Below are 15887 nucleotides of genomic sequence, written 5' to 3'. Positions count from 1 at the left end.
TTCAGGCAGTTTTTTTTTTTTTTTTTTTCTACTCCTGCTCTGTATGACATCATTAGGGGCTGTTTTAATCTGGAGGCAAAAGTGAATGGGGGTCTTCTTTGAGGTCGAAATGCTTCCATGTTAAGTCAGAACACCGACGGGTTCCAGAAAGTGATAAATCATGCAGAAATAATATATTTGTGTTATTTTTAAAAAAAGTTAAATCTTATCTGTTACATTATTTGTCTCAAGATTCAGTCAGAGGTTTTCATGATTTACTACAGAAAGATACAGTTCGACTTAAGGCTCTACCTTCCAAATTGTTAGTGTGTGTTTGGCTTTTAATACAACACTCTAATTCAGAAAGTTTTGTCTACTCTCGGCTCTGTTTGTGAGGGGCAGCCAATAGTGAAAAAAGCACATTTAAAGGAGAGGCGGTAAAATGGTTTGTTTCAGAGAAAAAAGTCATTTTCTCTGGCCAATACTGAGATAATTACTTTTACCATGATTACTCACACTCTGGAAAAATGTGGATTTATTAAACTTTCAAATAAATTGTCTTTTTAATTAAGTTGATTTAAATGAACTGTGCTAAACTGAATGAATACGTTTTTTTGGCAGATAAAGGAAACAAGAACATTACTGCAGCACAATAACAGCTGCATCTTGATTTTTCTCATTTTAATAATCATAAGTTAAATTAGAATTAACTGATTTGTCAAAATTAAATTACTTTTACAAGCCTAAGAGAGGATAAGATAAGTAAGGATTATTTTAAGCTCTGAATATGGAAAAGCTACTTTCCAGGAATAATAGATGGAGCTGGAAAAGAACGTGATAGGTCCCCTAAAATATACATGTATTAATTTTTGAAGAATCATCCAAGGAACCAAAATCTAACTTGATGTGTGAATGGATTCATTTAAAACTGTTAACTTATTCTTCAATCATCCTCTCCGCCTGCAGGACATCGAGGAGACCGTGAGTGTGGCTTTGGGGGAGCTGAGGCAGTTGGAGCGACAGGGCTGCCGGCCGGCCCCCGACGTGGTCCTGGACACCCTGGAGCAGGTAAAGAACGGCCCCATCACCACCTGCTCCTCCGAGTCTCCCAGCCCGCATAGCACCCCAAGCACACCAGGCACACCGGGAACCCCCGGCACTCCCGGAACTCCCGGGACGCCCGGTACCCCAGGCACCCCAAGCCCCCTGAGTCCTCTGAGCCCCATCAGTCCACTCCCTGGACCTCCATCTGGACCTCCCAGACCTGCCAACCCATCCCCTGACGCTCTGGGTTCCTTCAAGCCGGTGGCAGCCGCTCGCATCGGGGCTCCGCTGCGACCACCTGCCCTGAGACCCAAACCTATGGTTCCACCTAAGAGCAGCACCCCACCTCTACCCCCGCCACTGGACAAATCCTGCACCATGTGAGCCAAACCAGGCCAATAAGAGGCCGAATCAGGCCTACCCGGGCCAAAAATGGGCCAGAAGAGGAGATCAGGGTACTGCTTAATGTTTATAATCAACATGAGGGTAGAAATGGTAGGAAAGATGAAAAAGGCTTTTAATGTAGTAATAAAATATAATATATGACATGACTTATGATATGATATGCCATGATATTTATGTGTTGTCAGGTTGGTGTGTACTCTCTTGGTGTGTAGGGGTTTACTTTCTCCATATATCGAAGCATTTATCAAAGGTTAGCTAAAAGAACTGCTGATGCGGAGATGCAAGTACGAGCGTGGGCGGGGCTTCCTGTGTGAGATCGTAATCAGAGAGAGAGAGAGAGAGAGAGAGACGCGTGGGGGGTGTGGGGGGAGTTGGGGAGTGTAGTTCAGCTCCAGTAAAATTGTAGTTTAAGTGATGTGACTGTTGCCAGGAAAAAAAAGAAAAAAAAGGAAACGAACACGATTGGCTGCTGTATCCAGGACGAGCGACTCGATTGGGACGAGGACGCGGCAAACGATGGTTCAACAACGTCTGCGGGACTTTATAATTTATTTTTTTAATTTTTTCACTCGGTTCAGCTGCTAAGCTCACTTGCACCTCAAAACCACGAAAACGCCTCCTGAGGTCGTCAGTGAAAGAAAACTTGTTATTTAACCAACGTCCAGCTACTTAATGAATGTTTCCTGTATTTTAACGACTGTTCAGCCATCTATTGAATGTTCGGCGAGCCGCTGTCGTGGCTCGCTAAACTTTTTAACAGCCTTCTTGTGTTTTCAGACGGGGGAACCTCATGCCCAGACCGGAGCTTCATTCAAACAGGGTGGTGGAGTGAGTGGTGGAGTTTGGTTAGAGCTTTTTCTGGGACGGGTAGGGGGTGGGGTGGGTGTACGATTTTGTTGCTGTGTGTTTGTGAGTGGTTGTAAGTGTGTATCAAGGAGCATCAGTGCCAAGTTAAGAAAAAAAATAATATTTATTTTTTAAATTTTGCAAATAGAGTCGAAAGGTGATGAAGTGTTTGTGAGCTATAAGAGAAAAAACTTCAGAGTGACTGAAAATGCTTCGTAAGTGTGACGTAATCTACGTGAGGTGTTCTGTAGACCGACAGTTTTATTCTGATACTCAACTTTAAGGTTCTAAGTCAGGTCATCGTAGTCTAAGGAGCTTCTGTTTATTCTAAACAGTATTTCCCATTCATTATGGAAAACGTTTGAGCTTATTCTCAACATTTTATTCTCGATATTTCTACTTTACTCTGAAAATTAGTATTACCAGTTTATTCTCAGTTTATTTGATTATTGTGGGGTCCTTCCCTTACAATATAAAGCTGAACTGAATTACATTAAATTTCGAACTTGAAATTTAAGTTTTATCCTGAAAATTTTAACTGTATGCTCAAAAGAGTATTTCAAATGTATTCGTGAAACATTAATTTCGTGCTGTCAGCGTTAATCTCGTTAAAAAGACGTTAACGCCATAACCGCATTAACACGGCAAATCTCCGTTAGCGAGTTAATGCGGATCGCTCCATGCGAGGGGTTGCATGGCGTCAACGCGTTAGCACGTTTTGCTCGTGCGTCAACGCGTGGGGCGATCCGCGGTAACTAGCTAACGGAGATTTGTAGCGTTAATGTGAATACGTATGGGCTCAAATTGTGGCCATAGATATTTTGTACTTGTAAATCAAATGCGTATTTGTGAATTTGTGAGTTTTGTAAACTTGTAAACCAAAATATTTGAAGATTTTATGTTTGTGCATCTACAGATGAGAATTTGTGTTTGTGAAAAAGATTTTGTTTGTAAAAAATATTTACACGACTTACAATTTTTTTTGTTACGGTCTGGTTACAGATACAAAGCAAAAAGCTAGGTGTAAAACTCTGCGCTCAGGTTCCCTGGCTGCGTGTGGCTTTCAACTTACCAGTACGAATTTTGACCCGATTTTTCTTCCTTTCAGCTGATTGGTCAATGTCATGTCAATCACAAATTTAACAACCCAGTCAGAGAACAGATGGATGTCGCTGTCGGAGGGGTGCTTTACGGAGCTTCAGGTCCTGGAAGGGTAATACAGTTTGAAGCTGGAGGATCTCTATATAAATATCCCATAAGGCTCATACAAGCTAGGTCCCTTAACTTTCGGTAGCAGTTGAAAGGATAAAGTTTTGGTATATCAATGGTTAGAAATACCATTATTACTTTAGGATTAGTTTCACAAAAATCAGGGCTGATCCAGGACCATTGCTGTGAGTTACAGTGCACAGCATAAAGGCCCTTTCACAGCAGACGCAGCATGTGCTGCTAATGCTAACTGCTAACTAAGACCCAAGGATCCAGAATTTGTTGCGCTGGCTACTGAGCTCTCTAGGTTTTTGCGGCAGCTCTACGTGAACTAGATGCTCCTGCTCCTTGTTGTTTCTATCTCTGACTTTATGTCCTCTACAAGAGTTTGTGTTGTTTTATCTTCAAATGTTCAATAAAAACATGTATCGCTAATTCATAATGAAGAAAGCTTTGTGACTATCCCCACTGGTGAAGACTGTGTCATTTCCACAACACTGCTTTCCCCCGAGGTCTGGAGCGCTGCCGAAAGGGTTCTGGATGTCTGTATAAGCACGCAAACCTGTGAGACAAAAATCACCGAACTTGCACATACTGTTTTTCCTTCATGGAGATGAAGGAAAACACTGGGCTGGCATGTAAAAGAACATTTAATCTTCCAGGACCTGAAGCTCCGTAAAGCACCCCTCCAACAGCCAAATCAATCTGTTCTCTGACTGGGTTGTTAAATTTGTGATTGACATGACATTGACCAATCAGCTGAAAGGAAGAAAAATTGGGTCAAAATTCGTACTGGTAAGTTGAAAGCCACACGCAGCCAGGGAACCGGAGCGCAGAGTTTTACATGTAGTTTTTTGCTTTGTATCTGTAACCAGACTTTAACAAAAAAAATGTGTAACTTGTGTAAATATTTTACAAACAAATCCTTTTTACACACACACATAAATTCTCATCTATATTTGCACAGACATAAAATGTTCACATATTTTGGTTTACAAGGTTACAAAACTCAGTTCACAAATACGCGTTTGATTTACAAGTACAAAATATTTATGACCACAGTTTCAGCCCATAGTTATGGTGTTAACATCATTTTAACGAGATTAACGCTCACAGCACTAATTTATTTTATTCCCAAATTTGACTCTCACATTTTGTCTGAAAATTTATTCTCAGAATAGCATTTCAACTTTCTTCTAGAATAACCATTTCTAGTTTATTCTCAACATTTCTGGCTTGAAATGTTAACGTTATTCTGAGAACAGTGTTGCAACTCTTTATTTTCAATTTAAATTTTCTTCTCAAATATTAGTTCTGGAAATTGTGTTTATTCTCAGAATTTCAACATTATTCTCAGAACAATAACTTTATTCTGGAAGATTTTGACTATTTTCAAAATCTCAAATTCCTTCTCAGAACAGTATTTCAAATGTATTTCGGAAATAGTACGCTTACATTTTGACTTCTATAAAAATCTATTCTCAGAATAGTGTTTCAGCTTTAATATGGACGCTTTATTTTGAGTTTGTTCTCAAAATGTAATTCTCAGAATATTGACTTTATTCGGAAATTTCTGACTTGTCCTCAAAACAGCTTTTTCAGCTTTAGTTTTTCAGGTTTACTCTTAAATCTTGACTTTTTCATAATCTTGACTTTCTCAGCATAACATCTCAACTTTAGTAAGGATATTTTATTTTGAATTTATTCTCAAAATAATGTTTCAGATTTCTGCCATATCAAACGTGCAGAGCTACTCACTGTGGCGATTAAAGGAACAGCTGAAAGTAGCTTCCGTTTCAATTTTGTTCCAGAAATAGTGCTTTAGGTTTGTTCGCAAAATGTTGAGTTTATTCTTGACAGTATTTTTAGTTTTTAGTTTTAAAATGGGATTTTGAAATTAGAATCAAGACCAACCCTGTCCCCGTAATCCTTAAGTTCTAACCGCACAGTTTTTGTAATTTCCAGCATTTAGCAAAACTGACTAGATTTTTCCTACACAAGTAGTTTGTGTTGATCCTTAAATTATTTCAACTCTGTTCTTATGTTACAGCTTCATTCTTCAAGTTTCGACTTTGTTCTGCAAAATTAAAGAGGAATTTCTTGTAATATTTTTTTTCCTCGGTGTGACCCTGATACTCCTTGTAAAGTGTGTGTGTGTGTGTGTGTGTGTGTGTGTGTGTGTGTGTGTGTGTGTGTGTGTGTGTGTGTGTTCTGCTTGCCTGCCCTTGTTCTGCTCCCTTGTAAGTGCAGAAGTACTAGAATAGCATTAGATAATAGATAATTCATGCCTGCCAGGAGTGCCAGAACACGCGAGTGGAAGTTGGGGAAAACGAGTACAAAAAGCATGCCACTATCTGTGTGTTTGTCAAAATACTGGTTTACCTGCTCGTTACACTGAAGTCACTAGTTAACCTTAAACTCACAATAAGCTAACAGGGTGGGGCTTTGTGTGTAAACGCCCAAAAACACTTGAACAGCACACTGAATGTGGCCTCCAACTGGGCTGTGAGTGTGGTGATTAAAATGAAACATGACGTGCTGAGATAGGCTGTGGATGCACATCTGTGAGTGTGTGTGTGTGTGTGTGTCTGTGTGTATGTGAAAGTGCCTTTTTTTAAAATCCTTTTTTGGAAGTTGTGAATCCACTCACGCATGTCCTGAGCGAAGAGCAGCAGCACTCCGAATGAAATAATCATAAAGTGTTTAGTAGATTTCTGAATTATGAATTCTAGCATTAACCCATTGTGAACATTGCACTTTGATGTATAGGATTGTGTACTTGGCATGTAGCATCATAACATGTTGGTGCATTTTAACTCAAAGGAAGGTTTCTTTGAATGTGTTTGATAATAAAGGAAATGGTTTTTGTCTGTTAGTGTTGCTGTATTTGAAAACTGAGCTTCCTAATGATGAGCTCATATAGCCAAATGGATTGTATCAATGTGTTGTATTTATATTATAAATAAACCTAAACTAGCATTCAAGCCTCTCATCGATTTGATCCTTTGCTGTTTTCTCCCACTCAATAAACTTCCTGATGTGTTCAGTAAATTGCTGCCATTTAACCCTTTCATAGTTCTTTTTCCACTATTTCTCCAAATGTCGTTAACACCAAATTGTGCGCCCACCATCTGAAAGTTGCAGCAGAAATTGAGTTTTTGGTGAGTCTGTGGCCTCAGTTTCCTCTTCTTAGTTGACAGGAGTGGTACCCGGTTTCCCCTTTAGCTGCAAGGTTCAACCGGTTTTGCTTTCAGAGAATCTCTTCTGCATACTTTGGTTGCAGTGAGTGGTTATTTCAGATACTGTTGCCTTCCATTTTCCTCTGACATCACCAAGACATTTTTGGCCAGAAACTGCCGCTCACTGGACATTTTCTCTTTTCAGATCTTTCTTTGTAAATTTTAAAGACGGTTGTGCAGGAGAGCAGATGGGCAGTTTTAGGCTATGTTCAAAGTCCATTAAATCACATTTCTCCCCTACTCTGATGTTTAGCTTGAACTTCAGGAGGATCGTTTTGACTGTGTTCGAATGCTTAAATGCACTGGGCTAATAAAAGGGCCAGTGGGTGTATGTGTATTAGTAAATGAACACTCTTTAATTTTTAATCTCAGACGATACTCACAAAAAATGTATTTTATTGTCCTCTAAAAATATTGAGCTTTCTGTTCCAGTGATGGATATTCCTGTTAAACATAGCCAAAGTTTCACATAATGAGATCACTTTATGTGCAGTGAGCCAAAAGCTTCACAGGTTAAACTGTCTGGTCTCGAAATTATGTCACATATCCTTATTGTAGTGATCTCAGCACATAGCTGAGCACTGCAGTCCCGTCCTGTGAGAGGCAACCAATCAGAACAAAGTTGGTTCAAACAGGGGGAGGAGCCAAAGCAGCTGCAGCAAAGCAGAGTTTAAAACAAATAAGGATATTAAAAATATGTAAAAAGTAAATATAGAAACTTTACTGTTTTACATTTCAAATCTTTATTTAAACTGTATTAAGCACAACAAATGTAATGTATAACGAATTAAAACATAAACCTGTTAAAACCGCATGATGCCAAATAATTAAAAGGCTCTGAGCACGAGCAGTGCTGTGGTGGTCATCCTGTCACGGTCAGGTCAAATAAATTCAGAGCACCTCGAATCTCTTTGGTCTGGAACATTTTTGGCAAACTGAGAAAGCAGCAAAAAGCACCAGCTGGACCACAGAAAACGCAGGACCATGTAAAAATTTAGCGTCTTGCCGATGTGCAGTTCAGCCCTTCGACCCGGGTTTGAGGGTGCAGAAAGGCTTGGAGTTCCGAAGCGAGCCAGAAATCTCCTGCAAGAAGCCGGTGAGGTGCAGGTCCTTCTCAGACTTCCTTCCGTCAAAGATGACGACAAGCGTGAAGTGCGGCTCCGGCCGCGTCAGGTAGTATGTGCTCTGGACCTTGTCATCATAGAAGTGCACCACTTTGTCCAGAGTGTTGAGTTCAGCAGCGCGGTCTCCCATCATCATGATGACATTGGGCCAGTGCGTGAGCGGCCGCTCTCCCGATGGCAGTGACACCACAGCGGGGAACTGCTCCACGCCCTTCGGTGCTTCCCGGTACGAGTGTGGGTGGTGGTAGCCGTGACCCTGGAAGCTCTCCGAGCCGCGGTTGTCAAACACAAGCGACACATTGCTGGCATCGTGTTTGCGTATGAAGGTGGAGATCTTGCCGTAGTAGTCCGGGGTGGTGCGGGCCGTCTGCGCCCTCATGTCAGCCGGTACCGTCTGCTTGCTCAGAACTTCGTGAAAGTAGAAGCTGAACTTGGCAAGCAGTGCCGCTTGGAAGCGCTGCAGCCACACATAGAGGTGTGGAGGCTGCACTGCCTTCTGGGACTGACCTCCGAACAGGTGCTTGCGAGTCTCCTTCTGCCGCTGGAACAGCTGACCCCAGGTGATGAGCTTGGAGTTGGCACCATGCAGGCTGAGCAGGGCGGGCAGGAAGTGCCACTCGGACAACTGGGCTTGGCAGCGCAGCAGCTGTGTCACTACGTCCACCTCCACCTGGAAGCCCTCCTCCACCCGGCCCACAATGGGATGGTGAAACCTGGAAGAGCAAAAAAGAAAGAGAAGGAGGTGAGGAAGTAAAGAAGGAACCAATCCATCAATCAGTCATTATTCCTCCAGTTGGGTCTGACATTATTCATCTTTTTCAGGCCTGAAACAAACACACACTGAGGCTCCAGTGAAACAATCACTTCTGAACAGTGCTGACAGACCTGCAAAGGCAAAATGTGAAGAAGTTTTGAGGGTGCCAAAATAAAATCTCTCTGAGGAGATAGAATCCTTTATTTTCTCTTCTGGCCTAATTTGCAGAAACCTCAAAGCAGCTGAGACAAACGTCTCCCCCAGATCTGCTGACGAGGGAGAGAGAGAGCAAGCACGTTACAGTCTCTTGCCGGTTCATGGCTGGCTGACCCGTTGACGTGTGGCGCGTCACGCCGCATTCCTCTGCAGCTCCGTCAACAGCTCACTCGCTTTCTGTTCCTGCTGTGGCTGCAGCACACCACTTTGCTGACGTCTCTGGGGAAAACACCAGATTCCTGAGCTCAAAGTTTCTCTTCAACAACCTCAATATGTCACTCTCTCTCTTTCTCTCTCGCTCTTTGTTTTTTTACACTTGGGTCCAGAAGCTTTTGAATAATGACACAATTTTTGCCTCTGTGCACCACCACAGCAGGTTTTAAATTAAACTATGAAGAAATGATTTAAGTGCTGACTTCCAGCTTTAATTCTAGGACTTTAATTTAAATACTGCATTACCTGTTTAGGAATTACAGACATTTCTATGCACAGTCACCTGGTTTGTGTCAAAATTGTGTCGTTGTCCAAATACTTAACTGTACATGTTTGGGGGTTTTTTAATCTTGCTTTTTTATAATCAACATCAAAGGACCACACTACCTGGGTCTGGAAGTCTTAGTTAGTACAACTATGTTAGTTGTAGTAGTTTCAAACTGTTCCATTTAACTCTTACATTGCAAAATTAAAAGATTTACTTCAGTAAAAGTAATCTGTAATCAGATACACACTTGGAGCTGTATTTCTGGAGGACGACCTCGAGCACTGTGACCAGCTCCTCAGAGTTGACGTTCTTCTGGCTGCCCAGTGAGTGCATTTTCTCGTACAGGTCAGCCATCTCCATGCGGGCCTGGATGAAGTGGCAGAGCTGCTCTGAAAGGTGCGATAACAGGTCCTCCAGGTAGGAGGCGGAGGAGGAGGAGTTCAACTGGCCGTGGCGCCCCATCATCACCACCTTCCTGAGCTCGTTGTACAGCGAGGTGTAGATGGTGCGGATGGAGTCCTTCCGGCTGAAGAAGGACTGGCCACCTGCAGAGAGAGGGGTGTGTGTCAAGCTACAGAAACACTCAGGTGCTGCAGCGCCACCTGGTGGTGGAAGTCAAATTTATATCTGGAGTTTTAAATGTTTAATTGAGTACAAATAATAGACAATAAGAAATCATTGCTTACTTATAATGAAGATGAAAACATAAGTCTCAGCTCAGACTGGATTAAAATTCTGACTGAAGCAGCGATAAAAAAAGTTGGAGCTGTTTTTAACATAAAAGTTCTGCAAGGTGTGATGCAGGACATCCATCGAGGACAAAACAAATTATAAAACCTAAAACTCTGCATGCACAGCACTACATTTAAAAGCTGTTTATTAGGAGCAAAAAAAAGATAAATACTTAGAAATGTTTATGCTCACAGCAGGAAAAAGGAGTAAAAACCCTGAAATCACCGTTATGGACTGAACCCAGATTTCCCAAAACATTCCCATATTTGACGTTTTAAAGAAGGTGTCATTCTGAAGGAGACCACTCGCATGAAATATTTCACCACATGTTAAAGGTGAATGCTCAGAACAGACTTGTAGTGATTGCAGTGACCCTTTTCTCTAAGGGGAACCACACAATTCCAACATTCCTTCCACAGCATGAGCACCACAGGCCATTTTATTACCATGAACTGGCATTCATATTTGCAATTGTTCTCCTAAATTTGCTATCATTTCTTACAAATAGATTTTTTCTCCTAGACTTTCGTTTACTTATAAACATGCTCCATTCTCCTAATTTGTTTTGCTTACAAATATGCCATTTTCACCTGAAACTTTTTCCCTCATAGATTTGCGCGTTTTTTTTAAATTTATTTAATATGTCAATGAAATCAATTACACATCGACTAATTATTCTACCTTCGTACATGCACAGACCCCATATTATACTCCATTCTATCTGCTTTAATCCACCACACCCTCCGTGTTATGGTGGTAGTTATACAGCGGACCACAGCAGCAGAGAAAGCTACCTATTTTCTGTCCCAGGAACGTCATGTTGTGGTACACCTTCTCCGCCGCGGCCAGGTGAGCCAGAGCGGCCAGCAGCGCGCTCCAGATGCTCCCGCTGCTCCTGCTGCCGTCCTTCTCCCGCTCCACGTAGTCCTTTGCTCGGTCGAAGGAAAACATGCCGAGCTGGGCGAAAAAGCTCTCCAGGATGGCCCGCTCCCGGGGAACGGGCCGCAGCTCCTCCACCTCCATGGTTCGGAGATAGCCCCGAGAGTGGAGAAGGGGCGAGCTAACTGTTAGCCGGCCGTGTTAGCAACGGGAAGTGTGTGTAAGAAAAAAACAAACAACTGATAAATAGTGTGGTTAAAAAGCTAATTTTACATACTGATCCCAAGAAACCCATTAAATATAAACGTGAAACAAAGAAATTAAAACACGTCTATTTAAAGCTAACAGGCCAAGTGCAAGACGCCATATTGGTTACGCCGGATGTAAACACTACGGAAAGCCGCGGACGTCAATTCATGAAGAACCTGCCGCGAAATTGAAAGAAGAACCTCCTAAGTTGGGGGCGATAGAGGAGGGGGTGTTATTATTGTTTAATTTATTTTCACTGTATTTAATTTGTTATAAAAATCCAGCTTTTTTTAAACTCAAATTTCCATGAAAAAAAGGTCAAATTTACAAAAGTAAACTGACAAATTACTATGAGTTATTAATCCCAGGAGTTCAAATATATAAATTAATATGTAAATTAAATACAACATAACTTTAAGAAGTGAAGTTATATTGTTCTTTGACTTAAAAAAAATATATTTTTGCCAATATTTTTCCCAGTTTTCCTACACATTACTATTTGTCTTTTTTTCTTTTAACTTTTATTTAACTTTTTTCCCCAACAAATACAAGACTGGTTCACATCCAAAATAATAACACTACACAGCACTAGAGTATTACAACATTATGTCCATAATTGTTGTCCATTAGGATCCAGTTTACAGGTTACTCCCAGTGCTTCCAGTGGTTTCTTCCATTTGTCCACAAAAATTCGGGAGCTCCCATCAATATAGTGTCCCAGCCTGATCAGAGTCATAACTTCAATGATGAGCGACTTCCATAGAGAAATGGAGGGAGGCTCAGCCCCCACCCATCTCAACATAATGCTTTTGTGTCACCTGATGACCAATGTCTGTACTAATATTGGCGCAGACCTCTTTCCAAAATGATTAAATAATAGCACATTCCCACAAGCAGTGGAATCTAGTGCCCACTCTGACCTTACACTTGAGACAGTTTGGAGATGTTCCCGTATTATACTTACTATAAATATACGGAGAAATATACACATTGTGCAAAATTTTGTACTGCAGTTCTTTAAATCGGTTACAAACAGAGATTTTAGATGGAAGGAGCAGGATTTTGTCCCATGCCTGTATATCTATTTCACATTTAAGCAGCGTCCCCCAAGATTTTCTCAACCATGCCAGTTTATCCACAATTAGGGCATAAATCTCGGAATACAACTTTGATACAAAATGTTTATGCTCCCTATTATCCAGAAAGAATTTCTCCAACCAAAGAGAGGCAGTTGAGGTTTGTAATGATTTAGCATTTTTTAACACATAATTTCTCAATTGCAAATACTTATAAAACTCAGTCTTTGACATAGAATACTGGGACTTCAAGGATTCAAATGATTTAAACTCACCATGTTTAAAGAGGTCATAAAACCTCTTTACACCTACTTTATGCCATCCCACAAAGCTCGACCCTATGTTTTGCAGCAGAAGGTCTGGATTATTTATAAACGTTGACAAGATATTAAACGGAAGACTACTGTTAAAAAATTTTCTCAGTTTTCCCCACGTCCACATAGCATTATATATCAGTGGGTTATGCTTTATTACGTGAGGTAAGTCATTTAGACGTTTCCCTAGAAAATTAGCAGGTGAGGATGGTTTACATAATACTTCCTCAATATTTAGCCATGGCAGATCAGAATGTTCATGTATCCAGGAAGAAAGAATCCTCGCTTGTATTGAGAGAACATAATTTTCTATGTTTGGCACTCCCCACCCGCCCAGATCTTTCGGTAACTGTAGTGTCTCCAATTTAATTTTGGGTTTTCTTCCTGCCCAAATGAAATCCACCATAGCCTTGTTAATTACTTTAATATCTTCTGATTTCAAAATTGCAAACAACATGCCTGTGGGATATAATATTTTCGGTAGGATTACCATTTTAATGAGATTTATTCTTCCCAAAAATGATATTGGAAGTGACCTCCATCTTGTCAGCATCTCTCGAAGATCTTGAACCATTCCATTAATATTTTCTCTATATAAGTGACCAACATTTGGTGTAACTTTAACTCCCAAATATACAAAACCTGATGGTGCCCAATGAAAAGGTTTAACATATAAAGGTTCAATATCCCCTCCACTACGCAAAGTCATTATAACAGATTTATCAAAATTTACTTTGTATCCAGATATAAGACCAAAGTCCTTGATACACCTAGTAAGAACGGGTAAAGAGTTAACCGGGTCAGTCAATGTCAGAAGAATATCGTCTGCATAGAGCATAATTTTATGTTGTCTATCCCCAATTTTAACTCCAGGAACACTTGGATTTTGTCTAATGGCCATTGCCAAAGGCTCGATGGCCAAAGCAAATAATAGTGGTGACAATGGGCTACCTTGTGCTGTACCTCTGCTCAATGAAAATGGGGAGGATAACAAGCCGTTAGTTAACACAGATGCTATTTGTGATTTGTATATAATTTTGATCCACCCCAGAAAGTTTTTTCCAAACCCAAATCTTCTCATTATTTCAAACATATATTCCCATTCAATTCTATCAAATGCCTTTTCGGCATCCATAGAGACAACAACCCCAGGGATCTAATGAAAATTTAAAAAATGAATAATATTAAATAGGCGTCAAGTATTATTATAAGAATTCCTCCCCTTAATAAAGCCTGTCTGGTCAGCATGCACAATAGAGCACATTACTTTTTCTAGCCTAAGAGCCAGTATCTTTGAAAGTATCTTATTATCAACACCAAGAAGGCTAATAGGCCTATAAGATGAGCATGACTCCGGATTTTTATCTTTTTTAGCTATCAATGTTATATTAGCCTGGTACATAGATTCTGGGAGTTTCGATTCTTCAAATGCTTTATTAAAAACCCTTAATAATAAACTATTTAACTTCATTTTCATTACCTTAAAAAATTCTACTGGGAAGCCATCTGCCCCAGGACATTTCCCTGACTGGAGTGCAGATATAGCTTTATCCACCTCTATCAATGTTATGGGTGACTCCAGCAGGCTAACCTGATCTTCAGAAAGCTGAGGGAATGCTAAGTCGTTTAGGAAAAAGCCTGAGTTAAGCCTTGTTATGTCCATCTCAGATTGATATAAGTCACATTACTATTTTTCATCATGTATCCACTCTAAGTAACAACAGGAATGAACCAAATCCAAGGTTTAGACTTATTTTTCACTTTTATTGTTGAAAGCATACTAAAGTTATCTTTTGTGGGGCTGAAACTGTGGAAAACCTCCCAATACTTTATCTACAGTTAATGTTTTTAACACAGTTATTTAACAGAACTGTTTTGTCAGTGCGCCCCAGGGTGGCTGTGGCTACAATGTAGCTTGCCATCACCAGTGTGTGAATGTGTGTGTGTGAATGGGTGGATGACTGGTTGTGTAAAGCGCTTTGGGGTCCTTAGGGACTAGTAAAGCGCTATACAAATACAGGCCATTTACCATTTGTGCTTTTTTGTACTAAATAACACTCTGAATATGTTTTATATTACTTGGTTTTTGTTTTTGTTTCATATATATTGCTGTTATATGTCCTCATTCTTGTTGGCTTTTAACCGGGCCCTGAAATATGTTGCAAGGACTAAAAATAAATGTAAAATTGATGTTGCTGTCAGGGGTGTTGGTGAAGATATATAACCTTAATATCACTTAAGCCAGGGGTGTCCAACTCCAGGCCTCAAGGGCAGATGTCCTGCAGGTTTTCAATGGCTAAATTACCTCCTCAACATGTCTTGAAGTTCTTCACAGGCCTGGTAATAATCATTTGATTCAGGTGTGTTGACACAGGGTGATATCTAAAACCTGCAGGACACTGGCCCTTGAGGCCTGGAGTTGGACACCTTCCCAGCAGACATAGGCTGTGTCCCAATTCAGGGTCTGCATGCTTGAAGTACGCGCACTGCGCGTACTACGTACGGTGCGTACTATAAGTACGAGAAGTGCGGAAGTGAGAGGCTTGTGAAATGGGACGGTATACGCTTCGTCGCGCTGTTCAGGTTGCCTAGCAACCATGATACTAACCGCGAGACACGTTTCATACAGCTTTGTTTGACAGAAATGAAGGAGAAAAATGTTTTGTTGGTCATTCATTTTTGTCATGACATCACTTTGATTAGTTGAGTGTATGAGGCTGAGACCACAGGACTGTAAAACATGATTGTTGGGCTTCAATTCTGTGCTGAACAGTCATTTAAGATTAGTTAGTAAATAACAATTAGTTAATGTTCATGAGACTAAAGTCATCTCCCTGTGGTAATGTAAATATAATATGGCCAATATTATAGTATTGTCAGATTATTATGATATATATATATATATATACACATATACACACACACACACACACACATATATATATACACACACATATATATACATATATATATACACACATATACATATATCACTGACTTTCAGCTTGTTGTGTTTGTTGATATATGACTGACTTTAATTATTAAACATTCGCGCATAAATAAGTGACGTCATATTCAGTACTGTTGACAGTTCACTCTTCAGCCGCTCCATCTTATTAGGGAAATTCTATATACATAAATGTAAATTTCAAAACTCAACCCCATCATTTAATTTGTTTTTGATTGAAATTGAATATTAGTCAAAGGAGCTTGCAAAGAAAAGCGTCTGGACTTCTTTAAGTTACTTGAAGACGTTTCACCACTCATCCAAGAAGCTTCTTCAGTTCTAAGGTCAAATGGTGGAGAGTCCCAGATATAAACCTAGTGGGAGTTTCCCCCC

The 15887-nt window shown here is 40.4% G+C and overlaps 2 protein-coding genes across 5 annotated transcripts in view; one reads left to right on the top strand and one right to left on the bottom strand.

Moving 5' to 3' along the window:
- LOC146369497 (SLIT-ROBO Rho GTPase-activating protein 1-like) overlaps positions 1-4215 on the top strand; it is a 46706-nt gene extending 42491 nt beyond the window's left edge. For all 4 annotated transcript variants that reach the window (XM_084909675.1, XM_084909674.1, XM_084909673.1 and 1 more), the window contains exon 23: positions 946-4215. In XM_084909675.1, coding sequence (XP_084765801.1) covers positions 946-1407 — 462 coding nt within the window. In that variant the 3' untranslated portion in view covers positions 1408-4215. The remainder of the gene's footprint in view (positions 1-945) is intronic.
- Positions 4216-7448: 3233 nt separating this feature from the next.
- Positions 7449-11302, bottom strand: kics2 (KICSTOR subunit 2). Its single transcript, XM_084909677.1, has 3 exons — positions 10824-11302; positions 9545-9842; positions 7449-8559 (listed from the first exon to the last, which is right to left on the bottom strand). Exons 1-3 carry the CDS (start codon positions 11050-11052, stop codon positions 7740-7742), a joined length of 1347 nt encoding a protein of 448 aa, XP_084765803.1. The 5' UTR covers positions 11053-11302; the 3' UTR covers positions 7449-7739.
- Between the last annotated feature and the right edge of the window lie 4585 nt (positions 11303-15887).

Source organism: Perissodus microlepis, chromosome 17 (genome assembly GCF_051167445.1).
Source record: "Perissodus microlepis isolate ML-2025 ecotype Zambia chromosome 17, ASM5116744v1, whole genome shotgun sequence".
In the NCBI taxonomy this organism is placed as follows: Eukaryota; Metazoa; Chordata; class Actinopteri; order Cichliformes; family Cichlidae; genus Perissodus; species Perissodus microlepis.
Note: the sequence above shows the minus strand (reverse complement) of the source record. Positions and strands in the feature narration are given on the sequence as shown.

Excerpts from the sequence above, each read along its gene's own strand:
- kics2 (XM_084909677.1), bottom strand. The coding sequence starts at position 11,052 with ATGGAGGTGGAGGAGCTGCGGCCCGTTCCCCGGGAGCGGGCCATCCTG. Across the intron at positions 9,843-10,823 it reads GTTCCTGGGACAGAAAATAG|GTGGCCAGTCCTTCTTCAGC; the intron begins GTAGCTTTCTCT and ends CTCTCTCTGCAG. Across the intron at positions 8,560-9,544 it reads CTCCAGAAATACAGCTCCAA|GTTTCACCATCCCATTGTGG; the intron begins GTGTGTATCTGA and ends TTGCTCTTCCAG.